The 26,610-nt window shown below is 44.7% G+C and overlaps 1 protein-coding gene across 1 annotated transcript in view; it reads left to right on the forward strand.

Annotated features, from left to right (window-relative positions):
* Positions 1 to 13,122: 13,122 nt before the first annotated feature.
* The window catches only part of LOC309889509 (very low-density lipoprotein receptor-like), a gene marked incomplete at both ends in the record, with an annotated part of 28,790 nt that continues 15,302 nt past the window's right edge, over positions 13,123 to 26,610 (forward strand). The window contains one exon of the mRNA XM_082782358.1: positions 13,123 to 14,297. Coding sequence (XP_082638484.1) covers positions 13,123 to 14,297 — 1,175 coding nt within the window. The remainder of the gene's footprint in view (positions 14,298 to 26,610) is intronic.

Here is a 26,610-nt window from a genome sequence, read left to right on the forward strand (position 1 = left end):
AGTGATAACATACAGTATAATATACTATTTAACATGGTGCAATTCAGTTCATGGGCTATTCTCACCCAGTATTAAATCTCCTTGAGGTACACACCGGACCTCTCCGTTCTTTTGCATCACCCACCAAGTATATCCAGGTCCCTGAGCGAAAACAATTCCACGAATAGGTTTGCCTTTTCCTGAGGCAGGAGTAGCCCAGACTGTTTTACCCAGCATATTTTTTACATGCACTACAGGAACTTTATCCCCATCTACAGTACGTAACAGGTTTGATTGGGCAGGTCCAGCTCGGTTGGTAGATCCCCTAGTATTGACTAACCAGGTGGCCTTTGCCAAATGCGTATCCCAGTTTTTGAACGTCCCAGCGCCCATTGCTTTCAAGGTAGTCTTTAACAGGCCATTGTATCGTTCAACTTTCCCGGAGGCTGGTGCATGATAGGGGATGTGATACACCCATTCAATACCATGTTCTTTGGCCCAAGTGTCTATAAGGTTGTTTCGGAAGTGAGTCCCATTGTCTGATTCTATTCTTTCTGGGGTGCCATGTCGCCATAGGACTTGCTTTTCAAGGCCCAGGATGGTGTTCCGGGCGGTAGCATGAGGCACAGGATATGTTTCCAGCCATCCGGTGGTTGCTTCCACCATTGTAAGTACGTGGCGCTTGCCATTGCGAGTTTGAGGGAGTGTGATGTAATCAATCTGCCAGGCCTCTCCATATTTATATTTCAGCCATCGTCCTCCATACCAAAGAGGCTTTGACCGTTTGGCTTGCTTGATTGCAGCACATGTTTCACAGTCATGAATAACCTGTGCTATAGCGTCCATGGTCAAGTCCACCCCTCGATCACGAGCCCATCTGTATGTTGCATCTCTACCTTGATGGCCTGAGGTGTCATGGGCCCATCGGGCTATAAATAATTCACCTTTATGCTGCCAATCCAGGTCCACCTGAGCTACTTCAATCTTAGCAGCCTGATCCACCTGCTGGTTGTTTTGATGTTCTTCAGTAGCCCGATTCTTGGGCACATGAGCATCTACGTGGCGTACTTTCACAGCCAGGTTCTCTACCCGAGCAGCAATATCTTGCCACAATGCAGCAGCCCAGATAGGTTTGCCCCTACGCTGCCAGTTGTTTTGCTTCCATTGCTGTAACCATCCCCACAGGGCATTTGCTACCATCCATGAATCGGTGTAGAGATAGAGAACTGGCCATTTTTCTCGTTCAGCAATGTCTAAAGCCAGCTGAATGGCTTTCACTTCTGCAAACTGACTCGATTCACCTTCTCCCTCAGCAGCTTCTGCAACTCGTCGCGTAGGACTCCATACAGCAGCCTTCCATCTCCGATGCTTCCCCACAATACGACAGGACCCATCAGTGAACAGGGCATATTTCTTTTCATTCTCTGGCAACTGGTTGTACAGTGGGGCTTCTTCAGCACGACCCACCTCCTCCTCTGATGATATCCCAAAGTATTTGCCTTCTGGCCAGTCCATGATCACTTCCAATATTCCTGGGCGACTGGGGTTTCCTATTCGAGCCCGCTGAGTAATCAGTGCAACCCACTTGCTCCATGTAGCATCAGTTGCATGATGCGTAGAGGGGACCCTTCCCTTGAACATCCAGCCTAGTACCGGTAATCGGGGTGCTAGGAGGAGCTGCGCTTCAGTACCGACCACCTCCGAAGCAGATCGAACTCCTTCATATGCTGCCAATATCTCCTTTTCAGTTGGAGTATAGCGGGCCTCAGATCCTCTGTATCCCCGACTCCAAAACCCCAGAGGCCGACCTCGAGTTTCCCCAGGTTCTTTCTGCCAGAGGCTCCAGGTGGGGCCGTTCTCCCCGGCTGCAGTGTAGAGCACATTCTTTACATCTGGTCCTGTTCGAACTGGCCCAAGGGCTACTGCATGGACTATTTCCTGCTTGATTTGTTCAAAGGCTTGTCGTTGTTCAGGGCCCCATTCAAACTCATTCTTCTTACGAGTTACTTGGTAGAGTGGGTTTACAATCAGACTGTAATTTGGGATGTGCATTCTCCAAAACCCCACAACACCTAGGAAAGTCTGTGTTTCTTTTTTGTTAGTTGGTGGAGACATAGCTGTTATTTTGTTGATCACATCCATTGGGATTTGACGACGTCCATCTTGCCATTTTATTCCTAAAAACTGGATCTCCCGTGCAGGTCCTTTGACTTTATTTTGTTTTATGGCAAAACCGGCTTTCAGAAGGATTTGGACTATTTTCTTCCCTTTCTCGAAAACTTCCTCTGCTGTGTCACCCCACACAATAATGTCATCGATGTACTGCAGGTGTTCAGGAGCTTCCCCCTGTTCCAGCACAGACTGGATCAGTCCATGGCAAATGGTAGGGCTGTGTTTCCACCCCTGGGGCAGCCTATTCCAAGTATATTGGACTCCCCTCCAAGTGAAGGCAAATTGTGGCCTGCACTCTGCTGCTAGAGGGATGGAGAAAAATGCATTAGCGATATCAATTGTGGCGTACCACTTGGCTGCCTTCGATTCAAGTTCATACTGAAGTTCCAGCATGTCCGGCACTGCAGCACTCAGTGGTGGCGTGACTTCGTTCAGGCCGCGATAGTCCACTGTTAGTCTCCACTCGCCATTAGACTTTCGCACTGGCCATATGGGACTATTGAAAGGTGAATGAGTCTTGCTGATCACTCCTTGGCTCTCCAATTGACGAATTAGCTTATGGATGGGAATCAGGGAGTCTCGGTTGGTGCGATATTGCCGCCGGTGCACAGTTGTGGTAGCAATTGGCACTTGCTGTTCTTCGACCCTCAGCAACCCCACAACAGAGGGGTCCTCTGAGAGACCAGGCAAGGTAGATAATTGTTTAATGCCCTCTGTCTCTAAGGCAGCAATACCAAAAGCCCACCGGAACCCTTTTGGGTCCTTGCAGTATCCTCTTCTAAGATAGTCTATGCCAAGGATACATGGAGCATCCGGACCAGTCACAATGCGGTGCTTTTCCCACTCATTCCCAGTCAGACTCACTTCAGCCTCCAATACAGTCAACTGCTGAGATCCCCCTGTCACTCCACAAATATAGATGGGCTCTGGTCCTTTATATCTCGATGGCATTATAGTACATTGTGCACCGGTGTCTACTAAAGCCTTATACTTCTGTGCGCGTGATGTGCCAGGCCATCGAATCCACACAGTCCAATAAACTCGATTGTCCCTTTCCTCCCCCTGGCTGGAGGCAGGGCCCCCCTAATCCTGGTCAGAATCTTCCTCGTTTCTGTGTTTGAAGGACTGTCTGCTGGAAGTTGGAGCAGCAAACTTTTCGGAGAATCCCTTTTTCCTGATTGTTTTCTTTTGCAACTCACGTACCCGTGCGTCTAGGGTCGCGGTAGATTTTCCATCCCACTTTCTCATGTCCTCTCCATGGTCTCGTAAGTAAAACCACAGGGTGGCACGGGGTGAGTACCCACCATATCGTCTTCCTTGTGTGGGTGAACGCCTACCCCTGACAGCTGAGACACTGCTTTGTACAGGTGCGAAGGAGAATAATCTCTCTTCAAGTTGGTGAACCTTTTCAGAAAGTTTCTCCCAAGTGTTCTCCTTTGGTCGGTGGGCACTGGTTGGTTCAGGTGGGGAGGACAATAGATTCTCTTCAAGTTGGTGAACCTTTTCAGAAAGTTTCTCCACAGCTGAGACGCAGGCCTGTAAGGAAGAGGAGAGACTTTCTTCGTACTGCCGGAGTTGTTTAGCCGCTTCACCCACTGTGGGTTCCTCATCCTCTTTCCAGGCCATTATTGCCAATGAGCTGGCATATGATGATGGTGCACTCCGTACAAACTTCCGCCACATGGGTCGTGTACACTTGACTTCATCTGGATCTGTGGATGTTTGTTTGAGGTCTGGATCCTCATAAATCACTTCCCGTACGGCTAATTCCCTCAGGTACTGGATTCCCTTCTCCATAGTGGTCCACTTGCCTGGTAGACATAAAATATCTTCCTTGAAGGGATACCTTTCCCTCACAGCTGAGAGGAGACGCCTCCAGAGGCTGGTGGGTCGTGCTCCATCTGCAATTGCTTTGTCAATGCCGGCGTCTCGAGCAAGGGATCCCAGCCGCTTGGCTTCCCTGCCGTCTAATTCCACACAATTGGCTCCAGAGTCCCAGCACCGGAGCAGCCAGGTGACAAGCTGCTCACCTATACAGCGACCAAAATCTTTTCGCACATCTCGTAGCTCGCGCTCGTTTAGGCTTCGGGTAGTTACTGTTGCTCTTTCGGCATCCTCATCTTCCTCCTCCTGAATCCTTGACGGCCCAGCGTCGTCATCATCTTCGTCATCTCTATACTTAGTTTTGGCAGAAGCCTTACCTGGATTGGCAGAAGACTCTCTGCGTTCTAAACGACTTGAATTTCTATACCATATTTTCACCTTCTCTACAGGGGCAGCTTGCACTGCTACTGCTCGTTTCTCTGACTTTGTTACAGGGTCTGCCACAGGGGTTGGAATGCCCTCTGCAGGGTCAACTTGCACTGCTACAGCTCGTTTCTCTGACACGGCCACAGGAGCTGGAGCGGCTACAGGAGCTGGAGCAGTTGCAGGAACCGGAGCTGTAGCGGCTACAGGAGCTGGAGCTGGAGCTGGAGCAGTTGCAGGAGCTGGGACTGGAGCAGCAGTAGGAGCTGGAGCTGGAGCGGCTTCAGGAGCTGGGACTGGAGCAGTTGCAGGAACTGGGACTGGAGTAGCGGCCGGAGCTGGAACTGGAGCGACTGCAGGAACTGGGACTGGAGCAGCTGCAGGAGCTGGAGCTGGAGCGGCTTCAGGAGCTGGAGCTGGAGCAGCTTCAGGAGCTGGGACTGGAGCAGTTGCAGGAACTGGGACTGGAGTAGCGGCCGGAGCTGGAACTGGAGCGACTGCAGGAACTGGGACTGGAGCAGCTGCAGGAGCTGGAGCTGGAGCGGCTGCAGGAGCTGGGACTGGAGCGGCTGCAGGAGCTGGAGCTGGAGCGGCTGCAGGAGCTGGGACTGGAGCGGCTGCAGGAGCTGGGACTGGAGCGGCTGCAGGAGCTGGGACTGGAGCGGCTGCAGAATCCACCGTAGGGGTCACAGTGGCCGTTGGATCTGTCACAGGGTTTGGAGTGGCCGCAGGGTCTGTCACTAAGTTGACAGCAGTATCAATGGCAGCTCGATAGGCATGAGCCAGGCCCCAGCACGTTACAATGATTTGTGTTACTTTGGAACTGCCAGAATCATTACACCTTTTTTTCAAGCATTCTGCCAGTTTTTGAGGATTTTGCCATTGTTCAGGGGTGAATTTCCAACACACTGGGGGTGCCAACTGCTCTAGATGCCTGCCCATATCCACCCATACTCCCTGCCACCCACAACTATACTGCCTCCGGGCAGATCTCCGGATGAGCTTCATAAGTAGTTGTTTAACTTTAAGCAGAATCTGAAGTGCATTCATGAGGCAGAACAACAAGACTATGGTATTCTGAGTATTCCAGAAATATTCAATATCTTGGAGAGCTATTGTGACAAGCTCAGGGGATAAGAGGGTGGTGAAGGAGGAAGGCAGAGTGACCCAGGAGGATACAGGGGTGGTGAAGGAGAAAGGGAGAGTAAGCAAGTAAGGAAAAATATCCTCCCCTTTCCCCTCCACAGATTGACTCTCTAATGGAGAAAAACAATAGGTATAATTGCTAATAGTTCCCAAGATGCTGTTTCCAAAGTACAGAGTCCACGATGTTACTGAGTATAAATACCAAGTTAGAGTCATGACCAGATATCTTATCGTCTCATAAGCCATTGCTATAACACTTAGTACCATAATGGTCTGAAACCAGGGCCCGGAGAGGAGAAACAACACTACAGAGAGCAAATACGGGAAATAATGTACTATAATACTCAATTTGGAAAACAGGCGCAGCAGAGTTGTGATTAAAGCAATCAGCATCATGACAAGTGACTACTAAGCAGGTCTAATCCTTCCACCAATTTTAGTTTAACACACTCTGATCAGATCTGCCGTTATCTCAACCTTTCGGGCCCCACGTTGGGCGCCAAAAAGACTGTCGTGGTTTAACCCGACCGGCAGCTAAACACCACGCAGCCGTTCGCTCACCCTCCCCCCTCCCTCTCTGGGACGGGGGAGAGAAATGGAAAGTGAAGCCCGTGAGTTGAGATAAAGACAGTTTAATAAGACAGGAAAAAAAATAACAAAAATAATAATAACAATAATAATAATGATGATACAATGGTGATAATACGAAAGTAATAATAGTATGTACAAACAAGTGATGCACAATGCAATTGCTCACCACCCGCTGACCGATGCCCAGCCTAACCCCGAGCAGTCCGGCCCCCTCCCCCCGGCTAGCCACCCCTATATATTGTTTAGCATGACGTCAGATGGTATGGAATACCCCTTTGGCTAGTTTGGGTCACCTGTCCTGGGTCTGTCCCCTCCCAGCTCTTACTGCACCCCCCAGCCTGCCCATTGGCAGGACAGAGCAAAGGCTGAGATGTCCTTGGCTTAGTATAAGCACTGCTCTGCAACAATTAAAGCATCGGGGTGTTATCAGCACTCTTCTCATTCTAAGCCAAAACACAGCATTCCACCAGCTACTAGGAAGAAAATTAATTCTGTGCTAACTGAAACCAGGACAAGGATAGACAAGGAATTTTAGCCAAAGTAGTCTAAAGTTAGCCTCTGTGAGTTCCTGACATGTCTGTGTATATGTCCCATGTATTTGGATAAATAACGAATTCCTTTCCCTAATCCTCTCACTTACTACAGACAGATTCTACATCTGCAAGCTACTCAGGGATGTTGCCTTTCTGATATCTACTGCACACATTCAAACTAGAGCATCTCTGACCAGCCTGGGCTAAATTTAGTACAACTTTACCTCAGCTTCAGTTAATAGAGGTTTCTTCACACACGTGAGTGGAAAAGAGGCTGAATGCTAGTAAAATCGGTATGGCTGAATCACCTTATGAAACTCAATATGCCAACAGTTTATGATACCTATAATGATGGTGGCTTTCATTAAAGTCATTCACTAAACAGCTCTTGCCACATTGATTTACTATTCTGATCATAGAGGAAATGTTTGCCATCACATATACTAGTGAATACCAACTTATTAAACCCTCTTACTTGCAATTTCTTGTGAGGCCTGAAAATGGCAGAGGGAGAGAGAATATTTTGGCTCCGTCACAAAGAGTCACTGTCCTCAGGGTGTCTTAGCGCTGCTTCAGGCAGAACTCCTCTGCTTCTCTGCATTGCATTGAATCACTGCTAAAGGGAGAACAGAGCTGAAATCCACCTATACCTTTGCTGAAAGAAACCAGCAAGGAGCACTTAAGAGACAGTGTAAGGACAGAGCATGGATAGTGCAACTTTTTCTACTGACAGTTCTATCCAGCCAATAGTAATCAATAGACAGATTCTCCCTGAATTTTGTAAAATTTCTTTTAATCTCCATGATATCTTGCAGTTATGAGTTCCCCTGGAACTGCGGGACAGCAGAAGTCAAGCACACCCTTGCAGTACCCTTATCTCTCTTGTCTGGCTACTGCAACAATCCCCAGGCATAAATAGATCAGCTTCAACGCAGCAAGAGGCTGAAGAGGGATTTGTATTAGCCCAGGTGCAGAGTGTAAGGTTTGTAATGAGTACTTGGAAAAAGCATGAGTGAATCAGTTCTTGCAGCAGAGGTACAGAAGAAACCCAAGACAGCAAACCAAAGACAGGCCCAGAAGAGGTCTAAAGACAGCAGAAAGCATAATAACCAATAGGCAGAGGAGATATTTTCAATGCTTTTTCATTCTTTCAAAGCTGATCTCTTCTTAAAATGGACACAGACTGCTTTTCAGTGAGGGGAAAAGCAATTTGTGGTGAGACCTTGCTTATGTCTTCACCCAGAAAATTCCCAAAGAATTTTTACTTTCACAGAAACTTTACCCTGCTCCCCAGAAATCACATTCTAGGATTTCTTTCTGTTAGTCTCTATCTGTTTATCTGTTACTGGAACCACAATGTGGCCCTGGAACCCAGACTCATCCTAGACCTGGAGGCCTGCCAAGGTCTCCAAATCTTTTACAACTGGTATTTCATTCAAGTGATTTATTCACCTAATCAAAATGTAAATAATATATACAATTTCAGGACTTCAAAGATTCTGTCTCCCATGGTGGGATACAAATACCACCACAGTTTTCATAATGCTAGTGATAGCTGACAGTAGCTGTTTAGTAAAATAAGCTCTGGCTGACTCACACAGAACATGTCTCCTGGAAGCAAGAACTATTAAGAAACCAGGCTAAATGTCATAAATGAAGCAAGATTCAGAGCTCAAATAATATGGGTAGACATAGGTGCTACTGTATAAATATTAATTAATTAATAAATAAGGAAGGAAGAATTTAACTCAGAAGGGCTTCTCGCTGTTGTAGTGGTGTTTGGGCACAAAAACAAAGTGAATGAAAAGGCTCCCCAGTATGCTAAGTAAGCCATATTTCAAATTCAGTTGCAAGAGTACCTTGAAAGGTTTTTATGTGATAGATTTGATTGAATAAAATGAAATCAAACAAGAATTGGTGTTTCAAAATTCATTTCACAGTGTTATACTAATAAGTTACTATTTTATATCAGGATGAAAATTAAATAAGAATTTCACAGTCAGCAGTGCCTTCCCCCATTACCTGAAGGAACAAAGAGCAAGATCTGAAGCACATTTTTGGCCTCCACTGATTATAAACTATATCAGAAATCAAAGATGTGGCAACCATTTTGGGAAACAACTGATGAATGTGTCCAGAATGTCATAGTAAGACAGTCTACTTAAAGCAGTAACAAAAGACAAGAAAGAGAGAGGTGGTAGATCCATTTCCAGATGAGATCCATAAACAATGGGTTAAAAAAATAGTTATACTGGAGGGATATTTTGGAATATACGATTTGATAGAACAAGATCATTGTATTAACAACAGTGAGAATGAAATTATGACAAATAAGAATAGACAATCAAGAAATATAACAAAAAAGGAGTGCAGATAGAAAAGCCTGAGCACAGCACTGAAGACTAGGAAACACAAAAGAATAGATTTGAACTAGTCATTGAAATGGACCAGCTGCTTAGCAAGCAGAAGAGAAACATTTTGTGAATCTTGGTGCATTTTACTAGTTACTTTGAATTACAGAGGCAAACAGCTGACCTTGGAGAGCACTTCTAGTTCACCCCTCTTCTACCACCTTTTTTTTTTACTAACAATCTTTTCAATCAGTTGAGTTAGGCTGAGTAGGAGTACATAAACATTTCCATCAGATCTCTGAACAGAGCAACATGTTTCTGGCTTTCTCCCCAAGCTGAAGCTTGAGATCAGTTTGTTAAGAAATCTGTCAGGGAACTGTTAGTTCCCTGAATCCTCTCCCTCTGGCAGAGCTTTTAGCCTGAAAAAAAAAGCCACGTGTACTGATGTGTAAAGCCCTCCCTCCGATGGAAAATCTACATTTTTACCCTTACTGGGTATATGGGCACATGACAATGGTAAGATTCTCATTTGGGATCATTCTTACTTGACAAGCTCTGACTAGCATATTCACTTGTTGTAATAAGCAGTCAAGTTTTTTTTTTATAATAGATGCCACAAACAAAAGGATGACCCAAAAAGCTGATGTGAAAGGTGGCAATGCTAAGCTGGCAAAGGCAGTGTGAGTGCAAAACTTCCAGCAGAAGACTGATTTATTCCTTGTCAGACCAGAGCAAATCTGTATCCTCAACTATGGCATCAATGTCTATGTTTAGGTACTGAAAAAGCTAATAATAGTTTATCATAACTGGTAAATAGAAGATTATTTCCCTGGAATTATCTAAGCAGGATTGCTCTACTTATAAAATGTTGTTTCTTTATAGTTAAACACAGTGTTGTCTTGGTATCAATGTCTCCCCCTTGCTAGGTTTGCAAAGCCCCAGTGTAATCCAAGGGAGACAGTGGAGACAGGCATTAGGACCAGAATGTTAGATTTATAATGAACCTATGGGACTGGCACCAGATTAAGCCAATATCTGCCGTTACTATGTCATATGGATGTATTTGCTTAGCGCATCCATACCGTGATGCAAAAAGAGAGCAAAGCCACTTCATATGATGATCAGTAATTGTCTATGCTGTGTTAACCTGGCTGATTGCAGATTGTGAACACCCATGCAGTAATTTTGTGGCTTAATTAATTAAAAGAGATTAAAAGAGATTTTAAAAAAGCAGAACAGAATCGAAAGTTTGACACACAAAAACAGTCTTGCTGCATCCCATCCTGCTTTATGCTTCAGTGACATTTTCCCTTAGGAGACCACTCAAACACACACCAGCTGGTAATCTGTCTACTGTCCAAAGATGGGCTGTTTTACCAGTCTCTGGTACCTTGTATAATTATTCACACCTGTGAAAGGTCACTGTAAAAATAAGGCACATCAGAGCTGCACTGTTTAACACCTACTGTGTACAGATGTAAATGGCCAGCCACTGTGGAAAGCAACTGAGAAGGGATCCAATATGCTACACTAATTAAAAGTCTGACCAGACATAACTAGAGAAAAACAGAGAAGAAGAAGACTCAGTTTCTTATTTATTCAGTAGTCATCTGAATGCAGATGATTTTTTTTTTTAAAGCATATTTACACTTTCTATAACACCAGAAATAAACACAGCAACATCAACAAAACTTCCCATAATTGCCAATGAATGTATTATCTATATCAGAAATATGTTTCTGTACAGAAACTCATGAGTCACAAAGACTTTTGCCATTGCATCAAACAACATCTTAAATAAATGATGTTCCCAGGAGTGCCAATGTGAAGGTTGTAGCAAAAAATCATTGTTCAGATGGTTTGGAAACTTAGCTGAAAAAAGATAAGTTCACAAAACAGCAGATTGTACCTGATTACTCCAGTAGCTTCCTGATAGAATGATATCTGGTTTTCTAGACAAAAGAGATTTGAAAAGCCTAATTTATTTGGATTCTCTTACAGTGTTTGATAAAATGCTACCCAAGGCACAATCTACATACTTGGTGAAGAGGTTCTTCACCGAGAGGGTGGTTGCACACTGGAACAGGCTCCCCAGGGACTTAGTCACTGCACCAAGCCTGTCTGAATTTAAAAAGCGATTGGACTGTGCACTTAGTCACATGGTCTAAACTTATGGGCAGACCTGTGTGGTGCCAGGAGTTGGACTTGATGATCCTTATGGGTCCCTTCCAACTCGGGATATTCTATGATTCTATGAAGATGGAGAATTGTAGAGAAATCACTGGGTGGGAGAGGTAGTGGCTAAAGAGGAGACAGCAAGGGTTAACACTGAAAGACAAATTATTATTCTTCAGGGACAAAATGGTCCTGGACCACACTGTTTTCCTGCTCATGCTGGCAGAGGGCACCATCTTTCCTCACTTAGTACAGAAGAACATCAGAAGGGGGTTCAGGCACTGCATATGGCATGACCTTGGATACTTGCTTAAGAAAAATACCGTGTCATTCAATAGCATGGTGAAAAATTATGAATCCTGAGAGCAACTATCTCAATATTTTGATATTCTGATAAATGGAGTGTTTATCCTTTGGAACAATTGAGAAGGAGATGACCTAGAGGCAGTAGATGGTCACAGCCGGGAGTTGTAGATTGACAAACATGGTCTAATACTTCGCAAAAGGAGGAAAGAAATAAAGACCACTGGAAGTGGTACTTGTTGAGGGATTTCTTGAAACAGCAAAAATCCCATGGCTTGCGGTAGCTGAGCAAACCAAGCTACCAGGGCAACTATGAGAAGTTCCCATGACAGTGTTCCCACATCACCCAATTGAGGAATTCAGAAAAATATTGTTACCAGTAGCTGGCTTCAAGGACAAGGTCTATGTGACTGCTAATCACAAGGGGTTGTTTTCTTGCAGGTGGGGTTGTTTTCTTGTAGTTGTTTGTCTGAGTGCTTTTGACCAATAATCTTGTGTGAAACACTGTCCACCCCTGTTAAGTTCTCTATAAAAGTTAGGCTATTCGGGCAATAAAATGGAGCATGATCTGACTCTGCTGGTGTCTGTTGTGCTTTCGGCCGTGCTTCCTGCAACATATGGCGCCCGAACAGGCTGAGACCCGAACAGGCTGAGGCCGGGACATCGGAGTGGCGCCGGGACATCGGAGCGGCGCCGTGAGATCCGAGGCACACGGCAAGCCGACCACCGCACAGAGAGAAGCATTGAAACACCCTACTAACCGACCTGGGCAACGGCCTCGGGGTGAGAAACGGGACGCGGAATCGCGGGGGGACGCGGGAAACGGAATCGCGGTGGGACGCGGAATCGCGGTGGGACGCGGAAAAAGGAATCGCGGTGGGACGCGGAATCGCGGAGAGACACGGAAAAGGGAATCGTGGAGAGACGCGGAATCACGGAGAGACGCGGAAAAAGGAATCGCGGGGGGACGCAGGAAATTTGAAGTAATCGCATGAAATTGAAGAAATCGCGGTGCGATACGGGACATCCGAGATCGAGTTGCTACGGGAGATCAGAGGCGTCAGTGGACAACGGCAGCCGACCCTCACCGTGTGGCGAGTCGGCACAGAGCAGAGGGGCGGACATCAGGACCCTGCAGCCTGTCTGACGTAACCATGGAGGCAGCGGCAGCAGCGGCTGTGCTGCTTCTCTCTGGCATTCTTTTTATAAGAAGTTTATCTTGCAATGCAAAAAAGACTATTCGTCCCCAGATCGGTGTTATAACTATGTTTCTGGATAAGATTCCGTGGGGTTGCCACATTCTACAGATTACTAATGACAATTTAGCTCTATTGCAGGGCAGGAGTGCAGAGACGCAGATTACACTGCCAAATGACCACCGGCAGGCTCATTCACAAACAGCTTCTAGGGTTGCAGCTGGCACGGCCTGCAGCCGTATAGCAGACGTTACACTCTCTTTCCTAACTAGTAATCATGTGTCTCATCCAGTTGTGGTGAATGGTCAGTGGCAAAAAGAAAAGGGGGAGAGTAAGGGGCGACAAAGACAGAAACGGTACCAGGAGGATGCCACTGACACTAACAGCATGGGTAATAGTAGTAGTATAAATGACACAGGTGCAGGGTGGATGCTGCCGCACTGCGGGGCACTCTGCCTGCTGCTTGCCCTCGCCTGCCTGTGCACTGCTGCCGACGGTGCTAGAGCAAAATGTGAAGACTGCTTAGATGGCAGTGATGAGAGTGCTTGTGTGAAGAAGACGTGTGCTGAATCTGACTTTGTGTGCAACAGTGGTCAGTGTGTGCCAAATAGATGGCAGTGTGATGGGGATCCGGACTGTGAAAATAGGTCTGATGAGAGTGCTGAGCTGTGTCATACGAGAACATGCCGGGTAAATGAAATCAGCTGTGGTCCTCAGTCAACCCAGTATATCCCAGTGTCCTGGAAATGTGATGGTGAAAAGGACTGTGACAGTGGAGAAGATGAAGAGAATTGTGGCATTGTGACTTGTAGTGCAGCAGAATTCACATGCAGTAGTGGGCAATGTATTTCCAAAAGCTTTGTCTGCAATGTTCAAGATGACTGCAGTGATGGTAGCGATGAGCTGGAGTGTGCACCTCCTACCTGTGGTGTTCATGAGTTTCAGTGCAAGAGTTCTACCTGCATCCCTATCAGCTGGGTGTGTGATGATGATGCTGACTGCTCCAACCACTCGGATGAATCTTTGGAGCAGTGTGGCCGCCAGCCTGCACCTCCGGTGAAGTGTTCTGTGAGTGAGGTGCAGTGCGGCTCAGGTGAATGTATCCACAAGAAGTGGCGATGTGATGGAGATCCTGATTGCAAGGATGGAAGTGATGAAATTAACTGCCCTTCTCGGACCTGCAGGCCAGACCAGTTCAGATGTGAAGATGGGAACTGTGTCCATGGGAGTAGGCAGTGCAGTGGTGTGAGAGACTGTCTGGATGGCACTGATGAAGCAAACTGTAACAATGTTATTCAGTGCTCTGGACCCGGCAAATTCAAGTGCAGAAGTGGAGAATGCATAGATATCAATAAAGTGTGTAACCAGCAGAGAGACTGCAAGGACTGGGGTGATGAGCCCCTGAAGGAATGCAACATAAATGAATGTGACTGTCCAGCTGGGTTTGAGTTTATAGACAAGAGAAACTGTGGAGACATTGATGAATGTCAAAACCCTGGTATCTGTAGTCAAATGTGTATCAACCTGAAAGGTGGCTACAAAAGTGAATGTAGCCGTGGCTATCAGATGATTCCTGCGACAGGAACCTGGAAAAGGCCATACCGGTACAAAGACACAAATAACACCTGTGATTACAATGACGCTGCTAAGCAGGGTTTAGGGGTTTATAGCATGGAGACAAGGGGTAACAACTACAGTGTTTGGAACAATTGTACAGCTTTGGCCTTACCTCCTGATGTGCTTCTGATTTGTGGGGATGGGGACTGGCAAGGTATTGCTGCAAATGCTATCAGATGTCCATGTTACTTAGATAAACTCATTGTATTTGCTCCTAGCTTGTTACAGTTGCGTGAGATCACCAGACATAAATGGGCATTGCTTGCATGGGATTGCAATGATAATGTTGAATTGTGTGGGGTTGCAGCTAGAGCGGCATTAGCAATTTCAGTGCCTGGAGTGGCATCTGCAGCTGCACGTAACAACTTAGAAAAATTGGTATGCTGGGCCGAGAGGCAAGCCTATGCCACGACAGAGATACTTGAGGAGATGTTACCAGATCAAAATAGTCTGCAACATCTGCTTTTACAGGATCAAGCTGCTATTGACATCTTGCTTTTGGCCCAAAGGAATGGGTGTGAGGACTTTAAGGGAATGTACTGTTTAAACCTTTCTGATCATAATGAGTCAATTCACAAATCCATTACTTTCCTGAAAGAGCACATGAGAAAGATTCAATATGGTATCAATCCTTTCAATCAATGGTTCACTGACTTGTTTGAAACAAGGTATAGATGATTGCTGGGTTTAGTCACAAGGGGATTAAGGATTTGGTTTATGGTGGTGGTAATCATCGTTGTGTGTTGTAAGTATAGCTAAAGAGTCACTTGTAAAACTGCTGTGTCGGGCTTGGTTTGCTCAAAAGAAGAAGGGGGAATTGTTGAGGGATTTCTTGAAACAGCAAAAATCCCATGGCTTGCGGTAGCTGAGCAAACCAAGCTACCAGGGCAACTATGAGAAGTTCCCATGACAGTGTTCCCACATCGCCCAATTGAGGAATTCAGAAAAATATTGTTACCAGTAGCTGGCTTCAAGGACAAGGTCTTGTTACCAGTAGCTGGCTTCAAGGACAAGGTCTATGTGACTGCTAATCACAAGGGGGTTGTTTTCTTGCAGGTGGGGTTGTTTTCTTGTAGTTGTTTGTCTGAGTGCTTTTGACCAATAATCTTGTGTGAGACATTATCCGCCCCTGTTAAGTTCTCTATAAAAGTTAGGCTATTCGGGCAATAAAATGGAGCATGATCTGACTCTACTGGTGTCTGTCGTGCTTTCGGCCGTGCTTCCTGCAACAAGTACTGGTGAGGAAGTCCTCTGAAGAAATGTTCATGAGAGATGTACCAATTGTGCAAGAAGTTATAGCAGAATAGGACAAAGAAATTCTTGCAAATGTGAGGCAAGAACTAACCGTTTTTGAGATGCTTCTCCTTCTGAAGTAAAGGGAAGTTTAGTAAATTTATGCAGCAGATTATATGAGATACCTGTAGTTGTCAGGTCTGAACTCAGTGGTTCAGATCTGTGGAATGTAAAAATGTCATTTTTAAAGTTACTTGTGTGAGAAAAATCTCAAATAATTTTCTTCAGACAGGATCTTCTGTGAAGCTATTTTATTCGCGATTGCAATGAAGGGCATCCTGCCAATTAGGAGTGCATTTTAGTAAACAAATCACAACCTTTTATTCCCTATTACCCGACACCTGATCACCTCCCCTGTTTCCTTATTGGCTGAGTACTACAGGTTCACAAGCTACTTGACGCTCCTCTATACCATATATGTACATTTTTTCTTTTTTTCAACCCTTTAATTTATCCTTTCTAATGTTTTGAGAACTTCTGATCTTTGTTTTTTACTGTTTTCACACTGCTCATCCTGTTTTTCTAAGTCTTCTACCTTATGTGGTGGTTTTACTCAGGTGGGCAGCTGAGCTCCACCACAACCGCTCTCTCACTCCCCGTCTCCTCAAAGAGGAAGGGGGAGAAAATACAACACAGAGAGCTCGAGGTGTGAGATGAGAAAGGTTTAATTAAAGGGAAAGGGAATGGGGAGAAAAAGAAACAACAGAAAAAATAAGTCTGCACAGAAGCACAGAGAGAGGGAAAAAAAAATATTCTCTACTTCCCATCAATGAGCGATGTTCGGCCACGTCCTGGGAAGCAGGGCCTCAAAACACATAGTGGTTGTTCAGGAGGAACAGCCCCCTCCCCCACGAGAGCCCCCCTTTTTATTGCTGAGTGTGACATCAGGTGTTACGGAATATCCCTTTGATTGGTTTACGTCAGCTGCCCTGGCGATGTCCCCTCCCCATCACTTGCCCACCCCCAGCCTGCTGGCTCTTGGGGGCTTGGAAGGAGTCCTGATGCTGTGCCAGCACTATGCAGCAATAGACACAACACTGGAGTGATATCAGTGCTGTTCCAGCTACGAGTGCAGAGCACAGCACTGTGTGAGCTGCTGCAGGGAAAAAGTGACTCCAGCTCAGACAGACCCAACACACCTTATTTTGGAAAAGCGAGGCCTTCTACTGTCCACTTATCTACTTAGCATTTTTCCTTGTTATGACTACACAGCTGTCTTTGAATACAGAAAATTAGTTCTCTACTGCAAAAACACAAATTAGTTTCTCACACTTGCAGCCCTTTTTGCCCATTATTTCTCATACAAATTACATGTTTTGAGCTTAGGTAGCCTCTTTTTTCTTCCTAATGCTTACCCACAGCCCCCCTCATTTTTGCAGGCTAAGAGATTAAATTGTTAGAGCATTCATCTGTTTTGGTAGGCTGAAACCCAGGTGATCACACACTGCACAGTGAGGTATGACAACTCCAGTTGAGAAGCCATCTTGAGGCAGAGTAGCAACTTCCTCTTCAGCATGACTTGTTGTACCATCAGCTGTTAACTCAACCTGATGGCTTCTGGGCTGGAGCTTGTTCACATCTGAGGAGCCTGAAGAATCTGCCTATTCAGTTAACCCTCTCCACAAGTGTTGCTTTTCATTTAGGAGCTAAAGATTGGATTAACTGAAGACACTGCTGTGCTAAGGGCCATTCAAACACTTGCCCAAAGAAAATGCAGCGAAAGCCAAAGAGGCTCAAATGTTTGTAACAGCCAAAGTCATACCTTCTTAGGAGCTCTGTCATCAAATATAAAGAATTTGTGATATGCACTTTTTTAAAATTTTATTATTTTTATCATTTATCAATTGAATATAATTCATCATAGCTTACCAGAGAAAAAATAATGTACAGGGTATACATGAATTCCCCCTGTTTAAATATCAAACCAGAAACTGACAAAGGGGCAGGGAGATAACAATCACACAGAAAAAGTAAAGAGGATTCAGCATGAAAGGAGCATTCAGCAATTCAGCCTATTATGTCTCCATTAATGGTTTTGCAGAATCAGATTTTATCTGTCCAAAATCTGCTCCAGTTTTTCTTTGATTCTCTTACAGTCAATATTTCTCTGTTCCTATTAGTCTATAAAAAGGTTGGTCTATTCTGCAAATTTTATTTGTACTTTCAAATATCAAAATGTCTTCTTTTTTAACTGCAGCAAATTCTTCTACCTTGGAATTTCAGCTTATTTCACAATCTGGCTGCCTATAAACAATTACACAATGAACTGGCTCTTTCAACCAGCCTGATTATAAGCAGAGAGACACTGCTTTAAAAAAATTACTTCATTTTAATCTCTTTGCAGAATTACAGATTAATGCAAGATCAGTCAAGGTAAGAGGACTGAGACACGAGACACCCTGTGCTAAACTTTCTCATAATTTCAGACTCTTCAGACAAAGTAGTTTTGAATTCACTCCTTATTTTCCAGATCATCAGCTTTAATTGTAAACTCTTCATCATTACAGCCTATGGTCAGCATGAAATCTTAACAACTGTGGAAGCTTTTTAAGTCCAATATACAAACCTCCAGTGCCTAAAGGGTTCAGAAGGAAAGCTTTCTTAACCTTTTGTGTCCACGTTGGCTACCAGCTCCTGAAACACTGCTCTGGAAAGTGTTTTGAGATCTCTGAATGAAAATAAATCTCTTTCTCAAATCCAGAAAATATACAAAACCTGTAAAGCCATTCATGGTTTATTTGAAATGCATCTGTGCATTTGAAATGCTTCCTCTGCTATTTTCTGTAAGAGAAACCCTGAACCATGAGAAGTAATGAAGACATTTCACTGGTCAGAAGGCAGCACTGTCAGTGAACATATCAAAGCCTGATCACAAAAACAGAAAAAGGATAGAAATTTTCATGAGTTGTTTGAACCCATCAACCCAGAAAGTGAGATGTTTGTTCATCGGGCCAAAATATTCAGTTCAACCAGATTAGCAAGGTTTCTATGATCACTCATCTTTATTCTGAGAAACATTTTTTTTCTGTATGAAGGCTTCAGAAATTAGAATGCTCTATAAGAATAATCCTCATTAGAAATATGAAAAATGTGAATTTCTGTAGGGCTTCTTTGCAGCCTTTATGTCTAGGAGTGCAATTTAAATCAGCTGAAAATATCATTGTTAAGAAATACCAGCTTTAGTAAAGATAGAAACACTGAACATGAATCCTGATTAGAATAACAGTTTGGACCAGGGTTTGAGAAAGTTAGAATAAGGCTTTTTTTTTTTCCTTGTAGAAATAGCAAATTTTGTCCAAACCTATTACTTTGATTCAAGTTTGCAGTGTAGGGATGAGGTTAACTTTGCCAAGCATAACAGTAGATTAGGACTAGGTGATCTTGGAGGTCTCTTCCAACCTTGACGATTCTGTGATTCTATGCTTCTGTGATCTATTGAAATACAGCACAAAGGTTTCAGCAGACAAGACGATGAAAGGCCGGCCCTCCGCATGGCCCATAACCTCTGATTAGGACATTCACTGAAAATATAGGAGTTGTTCATTCAAATCCACGCTTTGAACTTTTCCTCTGTCTTTTCAGAAGTCTCCCACATTCTCTGTGCCTCAGTTTTCCACCTCTTATGGGAAAACTATTAGGTGACCAGAGCCTACAATGCTGTAGGCTTTAGAAATGCTTAAATTGTGCAGGAATGACACAGAACAAAAAATGAGTGCATGGCGTGGTTGGTTCCATCCCACTGAAAGGTGATCCCCCTGGGGTTAGATGGGTCATCATTGCACAGCCATGCAGATCAGTACAGTGTGGAACAAGCACATCATGTCATAGGATCCTACCATCATTTTGTAAAGTGGATGTATGCTGCCAGTGCAAATTGATTCTGACAAGAAGGAAAATAATAATAACACCATCCACTAGACCATCTGCTCCTTCCTAACAAAAAAATCTTAATTAGCTATTAGAGATATAGATATAGATATATAAATATAAATATAGATATGGGCTAAAGTTGCACCAGGGGAGTTTTAGGTTGGATGTTAGGAAGAACTTCTTTACTGAAAGGGTTGTTAGGCATTGGAACGGGCTGCCCAGGGAAGTGGTGGAGTCACCATCCCTGGAAGTCTTTAAAAGACGTTTAGATGTAGAGCTTAGCGATATGGTTTAATGGAGGACTTGTTAGTGTTAGGTCAGAGGTTGAACTCAATGATCTTGAGGTCTCTTCCAACCTAGAAATTCTGTGATTCTGTGATTCTGTGATATAAATATATATATTGATATAGATATTTAATATGCATCACAGCAATAATTATTTGTGGATATTGTACTGCAGCTGAAACCAAATGCAAAGAACAGACACCTGTAGTCTGAGCTAGTGTGGAGCAATGTAGCAGAGTCATTAAAGCTGCGCTGACTTGTGCTGGTTGAGCATACGGCCCATAATATTTAGAAACACAGTATTAAGAATGGTTATGCTCTAAAACTTAATAAAATTACAAATCAGAATATCTCTAGTGAAATTAATGACCCAAAATATTACAGTCAAGCAGAAGTCAGCCTTGTCTTGAATTCTGAAGGTCATTTGTAGTCATAAAAATACAGTTTTATGCTTTAGAGATTTGGAACAATAATAAGGCTAAGGGGACATTTGGCAGTGAGGGGGTGTAGTGGGTTTACGTGGCAAGGTTTTGGTAGCAGGGGGCCATAGGGGTGGTTTCTGTGAGAAGGATCTAGAAGCTGCCCCGTGTTTGGTAAGGGCCCCACTGCTGACCAGAGCCGAGACAATAAGTGATGTTGTTTTGCGCCTCTGTGAGAGCATATTTAAGACAGGGAAAAAAACACTACGCTACACAGCAGCCGGGAGAGAGAGAGGAGTGAGAAACAGCCTTGCAGGCGCCGAGGTCAGTGAAGAAGGAGGGGGAGAGGTGCTCCAGGTGCTGGAGAAGAAGTCCCCTGAGGCCTGTGGTGAGGACCATGTTGAAGCAGGATGTCCCCCTGCAGCCCATGGAGTACCACGGTGGAGCAGGGTTCCATGCTGCAGCCCGTGGAGGAGACCACGGTGGAGCAGGTGGCCCTGCACCGACGGAGGCTGCCGCCTGTGGAAGACCCCTGCCGGAGCAGATTCCAGACCGGACCTGTAGCCCGTGGAGAGGAGACCATGCAGGAGCAGGTGACCTGGAAGGAGCTGCTGCCCGTGGGGGAGCCAGGTTGGAGCAATTTTCTCCTGAGGGATGGACCCCGTGGTACGGACCCATATCTGGAGCAGTTCTGGAAGAGCTGCTGCCTGTGGGAAGCCCATGCTGGATTAGTTCATCAGGGACTGCATCCCGTGGGAGGGACCCCACAGCACAGGGGATGAGTGACCGAGAAGGAGCGGCAGAGAAGTGCTGTAGACTGACCATAACCCCCATTCCCCTGCGCCGCTCGGGGGGAGGAGGTGGAAGAGGGTGGATGGGGGGGGAAGGTGCTTTTGGTTTCTTTTCTTTGTTTCTCACTTCTCTAGCTTGTTAGTAATAAGCAATAAATCTTACTGTCTCCCTATGCAGAGTCTGTTTTGCCCGTTACAATAATTACTGTGTGATCTTCTTGTCCTTATCTCAACCTTTGAGCCCTTTTCATCATATTTTCTTCCTGTTCCTCTTTGAGGAGGGGAGTGAGAGTGCGGCTGTGGTGGAGCTCGGCTGCCCACTTGAGCAGAACCATGACAGGGGGGAAAAAAAGATCATGTCTCCTCCCATAATGCAATTAATTTTCTGAAAAATACTTTAACTGTCTATCTCTATAGACTTATTAAACATGAACAAACAATCAAACTTGACAGCATTGGTGGACAAAGGAAGGGCGATGGATATCATCTACCTGGATTTGAGCAAAGCCTTTGATATGGTCCCTCACCACATTCTTCTCTCTAAATTGGAGACGTATGGATGTGAAGGATGGACTGTTAGGTGGATAAAGAATTGGTTGCCTTGTTGAAGCCAAAGGGTTGTGGTCAATGGTTCTATGTCTGTGTGGAGGCCGGTCACAAGTGGTGTCCCTCAGGGGTCGGTCTTGGGACTGGTGCTCTTCAACATCTTTATCAATGACATAGATTACGGAATCAAGTGCACCCTCAGCAAGTTTTCATGACACCAAGCTGAGTGGAGCAGTCAATACAATAGAAGGAAGGGATGCCATCCAGAGGGACATCAGCAGGCTGGAGAAGTGAGCCCATGAGAACCTAATGAAGTTTAACAAGGCCAAGTGCAAGGTGTTGCACTTGGGCTGGGGCAGTCCCAGGTATTTATATAGACTGGGCAAAGAAGAAATTGAGAGAAGCCCTGCGGAGAAGGACTTGGGGGTCCTGCTGGACAAGAAGCTGGACATGAGACAGCAAGGCGCACTTGTAGCCTGGAAGGCCAACTATGTCCTGTGCTGAATTAAAAAAGGGGTGACAAAGGGGTGGCCAGCAGGGAGAGGGAGGTGATTTTCCCCCTCTACTCTGATCTTGTGAGACCCCACCTGGAATACTGCATGCAGGCCTGGGGCCCCCAGCACAAGAAGGATGTGGAGCTCTTGTAATGGGTCCAGAGAAGGGCCACTAAGATGATCAGAGGGCTGGAGCAGAGAGGTTGAGGGAACTGGGATTGTTTAGCTTGGAGAAGAGAAGGCTCTGGGGAGACCTCATTGCGGCCTTCCAGTACTTGAAGGAAGCGTATAAACAGGAAGGGGAATGCCTGTTTCTATGTGTTGATAGTGATAGGACAAGGGGGAATGGTTTTAAACTAAGATGGGAGATTTAGGTTAGATATTAGGAGAAAGTTTTTCACTCAGAGGGTGGTGAGGCACTGGAACAGGTTGCCCAGAGAGGTTGTGGATACCCCATCCCTGGAGGCATTCAAGGCCAGACTGGATGCAACTCTGGACAGCCTGCTCTAGTGGTTGCCAACCCTTCCCAGAGCAGGGGGGTTGAAACTAGATGATCTTTAAGGTCCCTTTCAACCCAGGCCATTCTGTGATTCTATGAAACAATCAAAACCCCACCCTAGTGACATTCAAAATAAGCTTGTGGCCATTATTAGATACATTTCTCCCTTGAGGTACATTCTGAGGGAGGTCATATCTGCATCCCTTCATCTTAGTGTCTGAATAATTAACGCTTCTGTTTGGGGTTTTCTCATGTGCAGAAGCAAACCCTCAAATCTTGTGCATCCTGTAAAGCTCAAGGCAAGAAACAGGAGTCAGTTGTAGAGTTGCAAGGCATTATAAGCAGCCTACATGTGTAACTTGCTTACAAATACCTCATCAATCTGGAGGCTACAATGCCCATATGCCTCTTCTGCCAATTTGTTTTAACTGTCAAAGAGGTTGTTTTCAACGGATTCAAGTGACAGCTCAGAAATCCATCTTAGTGGATTGGCAGGGCCTGGGAACTGTGTCTCTGAACTGTACAAAGGTCAGTCATTTAGTTTCATACTGGTTCACATGATTTATACATTCTTCAGCTCTCAATTCAGAACAGCCCATGCCTCCTCTGCTAGTCAGGTTATAATGCCTGTCTAGGGATTGCTCCCTCCTGTATAGCTTGTACAACTACAAAGCACAATGCTGGTGCTAAAGTAGATCAATACAATATTATTATTCTTATATCAAAAGGAGCAACATATAGGTGTCCTGTGAAAGTAAAATCTGACAAAAAGACTTGTCAAACATTCACTGGACCCCCCTCTGTCTGGTGGTTTGAGCTGCATTTTTGGGCATAGGTATAATAGAATCAGCACTCAGCCCTTGGTATAAGCAAAGAAAGACACATGATGAGAGATAAAAAGAAGAAAGAAGGAACCCACGAGGAACTTCTCTAGTGAGCAATAGGAATACTTAATAACACTAAAAACTTAAGATGTTCTAGTATATTCATTTTGGGGGGTAAAGAAGGCAACTTCTGTATAGGCAGAGGAATTTGTTTACCAAGCTCCCACAGTTTCAAAGGATGCAGCTGAGATCTCTGGGTTCCCAGTCCTGCCTCACTCCACACAATGTGGCACCTGTCACCCCTACATTTCTTCACCCATGCAGGGTCCTCTGTACTAGGAATAGTCAGGAGAATTCAAAGGTAGCCTACAAAGTTTCCCTGCAAACACCATCAGAGCAAATACATTGTCTAGGACTTGCTGAGAGATTTGCATTTGTGATCAGCAGAATGATTCCATCCCAGAACATTTGGCAAATTTCATGGAAAGAAAGGGGAAGAGGTACTGTTGTGGTTTAACCCAGCCGGCAGCTAAGTACCACACAGCTGTTCGCTCACCCTCCCCCCTCCCTCTCTGGGATGGGGGAGAAAATCAGGAAGAAATGAAAGCCTGTGAGTTGAGATAAAGACAGTTTATTAAGACAGGAAAATAATAACAAAAATAATAATAATAATGATAATTATTAGGAGGAGGAGGAGGAAATGTGTACAAAACAAGTGATGCACAATGCAGTTGCTCACCACCCGCTGACTGATGCCCAGCCTATCCCTGAGCAGCTGCCCCCCCCCCCCCCCCCCCCCCCGGCCAGCCATCCCATATTAATTGTTCAGTATGACATCAGATGGTATGGAATACCCCTTTGGCCAGTTTGGGTCAGCTGCTCTGGGTCTGTCCCCTCCCAGCTCCTGCTGCACCCCCAGCCTACCTGCTTGCAAGACAGTGTGAGAAGCTGAAAAGTTCTTGGCTTGGTGTAAGCACTGCTCTGCAACAATTAAAACATCAGTGTGATATCAACATTATTCTCACCCTAAATCCCAAACACAGCACCCTACCAACTACTAGGAGGAAAATTAACTCTATCCTAACCAAAACCAGGACAGGTACTCTTTTTCTCTTTCCTTTCCTTTCCTTTCCTTTCCTTTCCTTTCCTTTCCTTTCCTTTCCTTTCCTTTCCTTTCCTTTCCTTTCCTTTCCTTTCCTTTCCTTTCCTTTCCTTTCCTTTCCTTTCCTCTTTCCTTTCCTTTTGTTATAAATGAGGTCTCAAGTCAATCTGAATTTTGTAATATTTATAAAACAAATATTTATAAAAGGTATAAAAGCTATAAAAGGTATAAAAGGCATCAAACATTCTAAATATACAGAACATTGCTTTACATACTAAACCCGAGTATGCCTATACATACGTACAATCAGGAAAGCTAACAAACAATTCTTTAAGTTCCATAACTTACTAAAATCGAGTACGCCTATACATTTGTACAATCAGAAAAGGTAACAAACAATCCTTTAAGTTCCATGACTTAACAGTCTTCATTTTCCATTCCTTTTCTTGATTACTAAGAAGTCTCCATTTTCCATTCCTTTTGAACAATATGTCTCGCTTTAAGTTATCAAGCAACTTGGTCTTCAGGCCTTATGTATCCCGTTCTTCCCAGACTGAAGAAAAACATATCCATCTCCTTTTCAAGGCCAATAGGCCTGGGTCAAAAGGCACGTTCTGGTTAACAGGGGGCGTAACAGCAAAGGCCTTCAATGGCTGTAGCAGCAGAGGGGCCGATGGCGTAGCAGTCGGATCAGTAAAATAGCCCACAGCTCCTTCACTGTCTGGCAAGCCACACTTTTGTGATTGTGGCCCCACATGGCTCTTTAAGGCCTCAGAGACTGCTCACCAGGTGCCGAGCAATCCCACTGCAACCTTGCCATTTTCAGTTGCAGAGTCCCACACCTTGACCGCAGTTTGGTCCCATATTTCAGGCTCATAAACTGTCCAATTGTTAATAAGGAGAATAAGCTCTAAGGTTACCAGGACAGTCTTTGTTCCTAAGGACGTATGATTCCCCATAATGCACAACTGCTTACCAGTGAGAGGCAGTTGTGTGCATGGGTCCACTTCTCTCATCTTGAGCTTCTCTCCAGCTCTGGTGTGCCTGTTTCCAGCTATTTTCTGTACGAGCTTCTCTGAGCAGTTTGCTGAGTTTGGCCTAACCTATCTTCATGAGGCAATCAAAATGCCTGTTCCCGTCCTGGTCTGCGTTCTGCCAGCCTGTTCCTCTTCACTTCTTTTTCCTGATTCTTTATTGATGTAACTTCATCTTGTTGCCTTTTTCTTTTTTTTTCTTTTTTTTTTTTCTCTTGAGGGCAGTTTCCCCTCTTATACCCTTCTTCCCACAGCAGTTCTTTTCAAAACAACTTTTCATTGGTCAAACAACTTTGAATGTAACAACAACAGCAAACACCCAGAAACTTCCATGCCTTAATGGCTGGAGAACAAGAGACCATATGGAGAACAAGAAACCCGAGACTGCATGGAGTCTCCTGAATCACCCTTCTTTGTTCCCTCTAAACTCTTTTACATTCCTGATGGCCTCGTCCTTAAGAGTCTAATGTTATCTCAATCACGGGGTTTTCCAACCTCCATGGCCACATTCTCAAATCTCCCCTTTCTTTATTAATATCAACCATTTTCTCGACACGAATTACCACTCTATATATAACACTTTCCTTTCCTTTCCTTTCCTTTCCTTTCCTTTCCTTTCCTTTCCTTTCCTTTCCTTTCCTTTCCTTTCCTTTCCTTTCCTTTCCTTTCCTTTCCTTTCCTTTCCTTTCCTTTCCTTTCCCCTTTCCTTTCCCCTTTCCTTTCCCTTTCCATTCTTGCCTTGCCCTGCCCTGCCTTGCCTTGCCTTTATGAAGTGCCATAGCAATTTTCTTCTCTTTCCAAAAATTTATTTTTCCTACTTTTAGGTGGTCCATTATAGCTTTACATGTGTTCTAGCAATCCAAGTACATCTGTAAAAGGTTTGTTTGGAAACAGAGTGTTATAAATGGCTCAGGATTCAAAATAGGATTAAATAAAAAAATAGGATTTATTGAAAGAATATAAAGGAATAGAGGTAAGCAAACAGCGCTGGGTGCACCGGGAGTCTCCGCTCCACCAGGACACACACCAGTTACATCAAGCAGCTGATTTTTATGCTCCTAGACTAATACATATTCATGACTACTTCTAAAAAAATATAGATTATTAAAATTATCTTCCGGGGTGCAGTCCCTCCTACTGGAG

The sequence above is a fragment of the Aythya marila genome (genome assembly GCF_965140915.1).
Source record: "Aythya marila genome assembly, chromosome: W".
Taxonomy (NCBI): Eukaryota; Metazoa; Chordata; class Aves; order Anseriformes; family Anatidae; genus Aythya; species Aythya marila.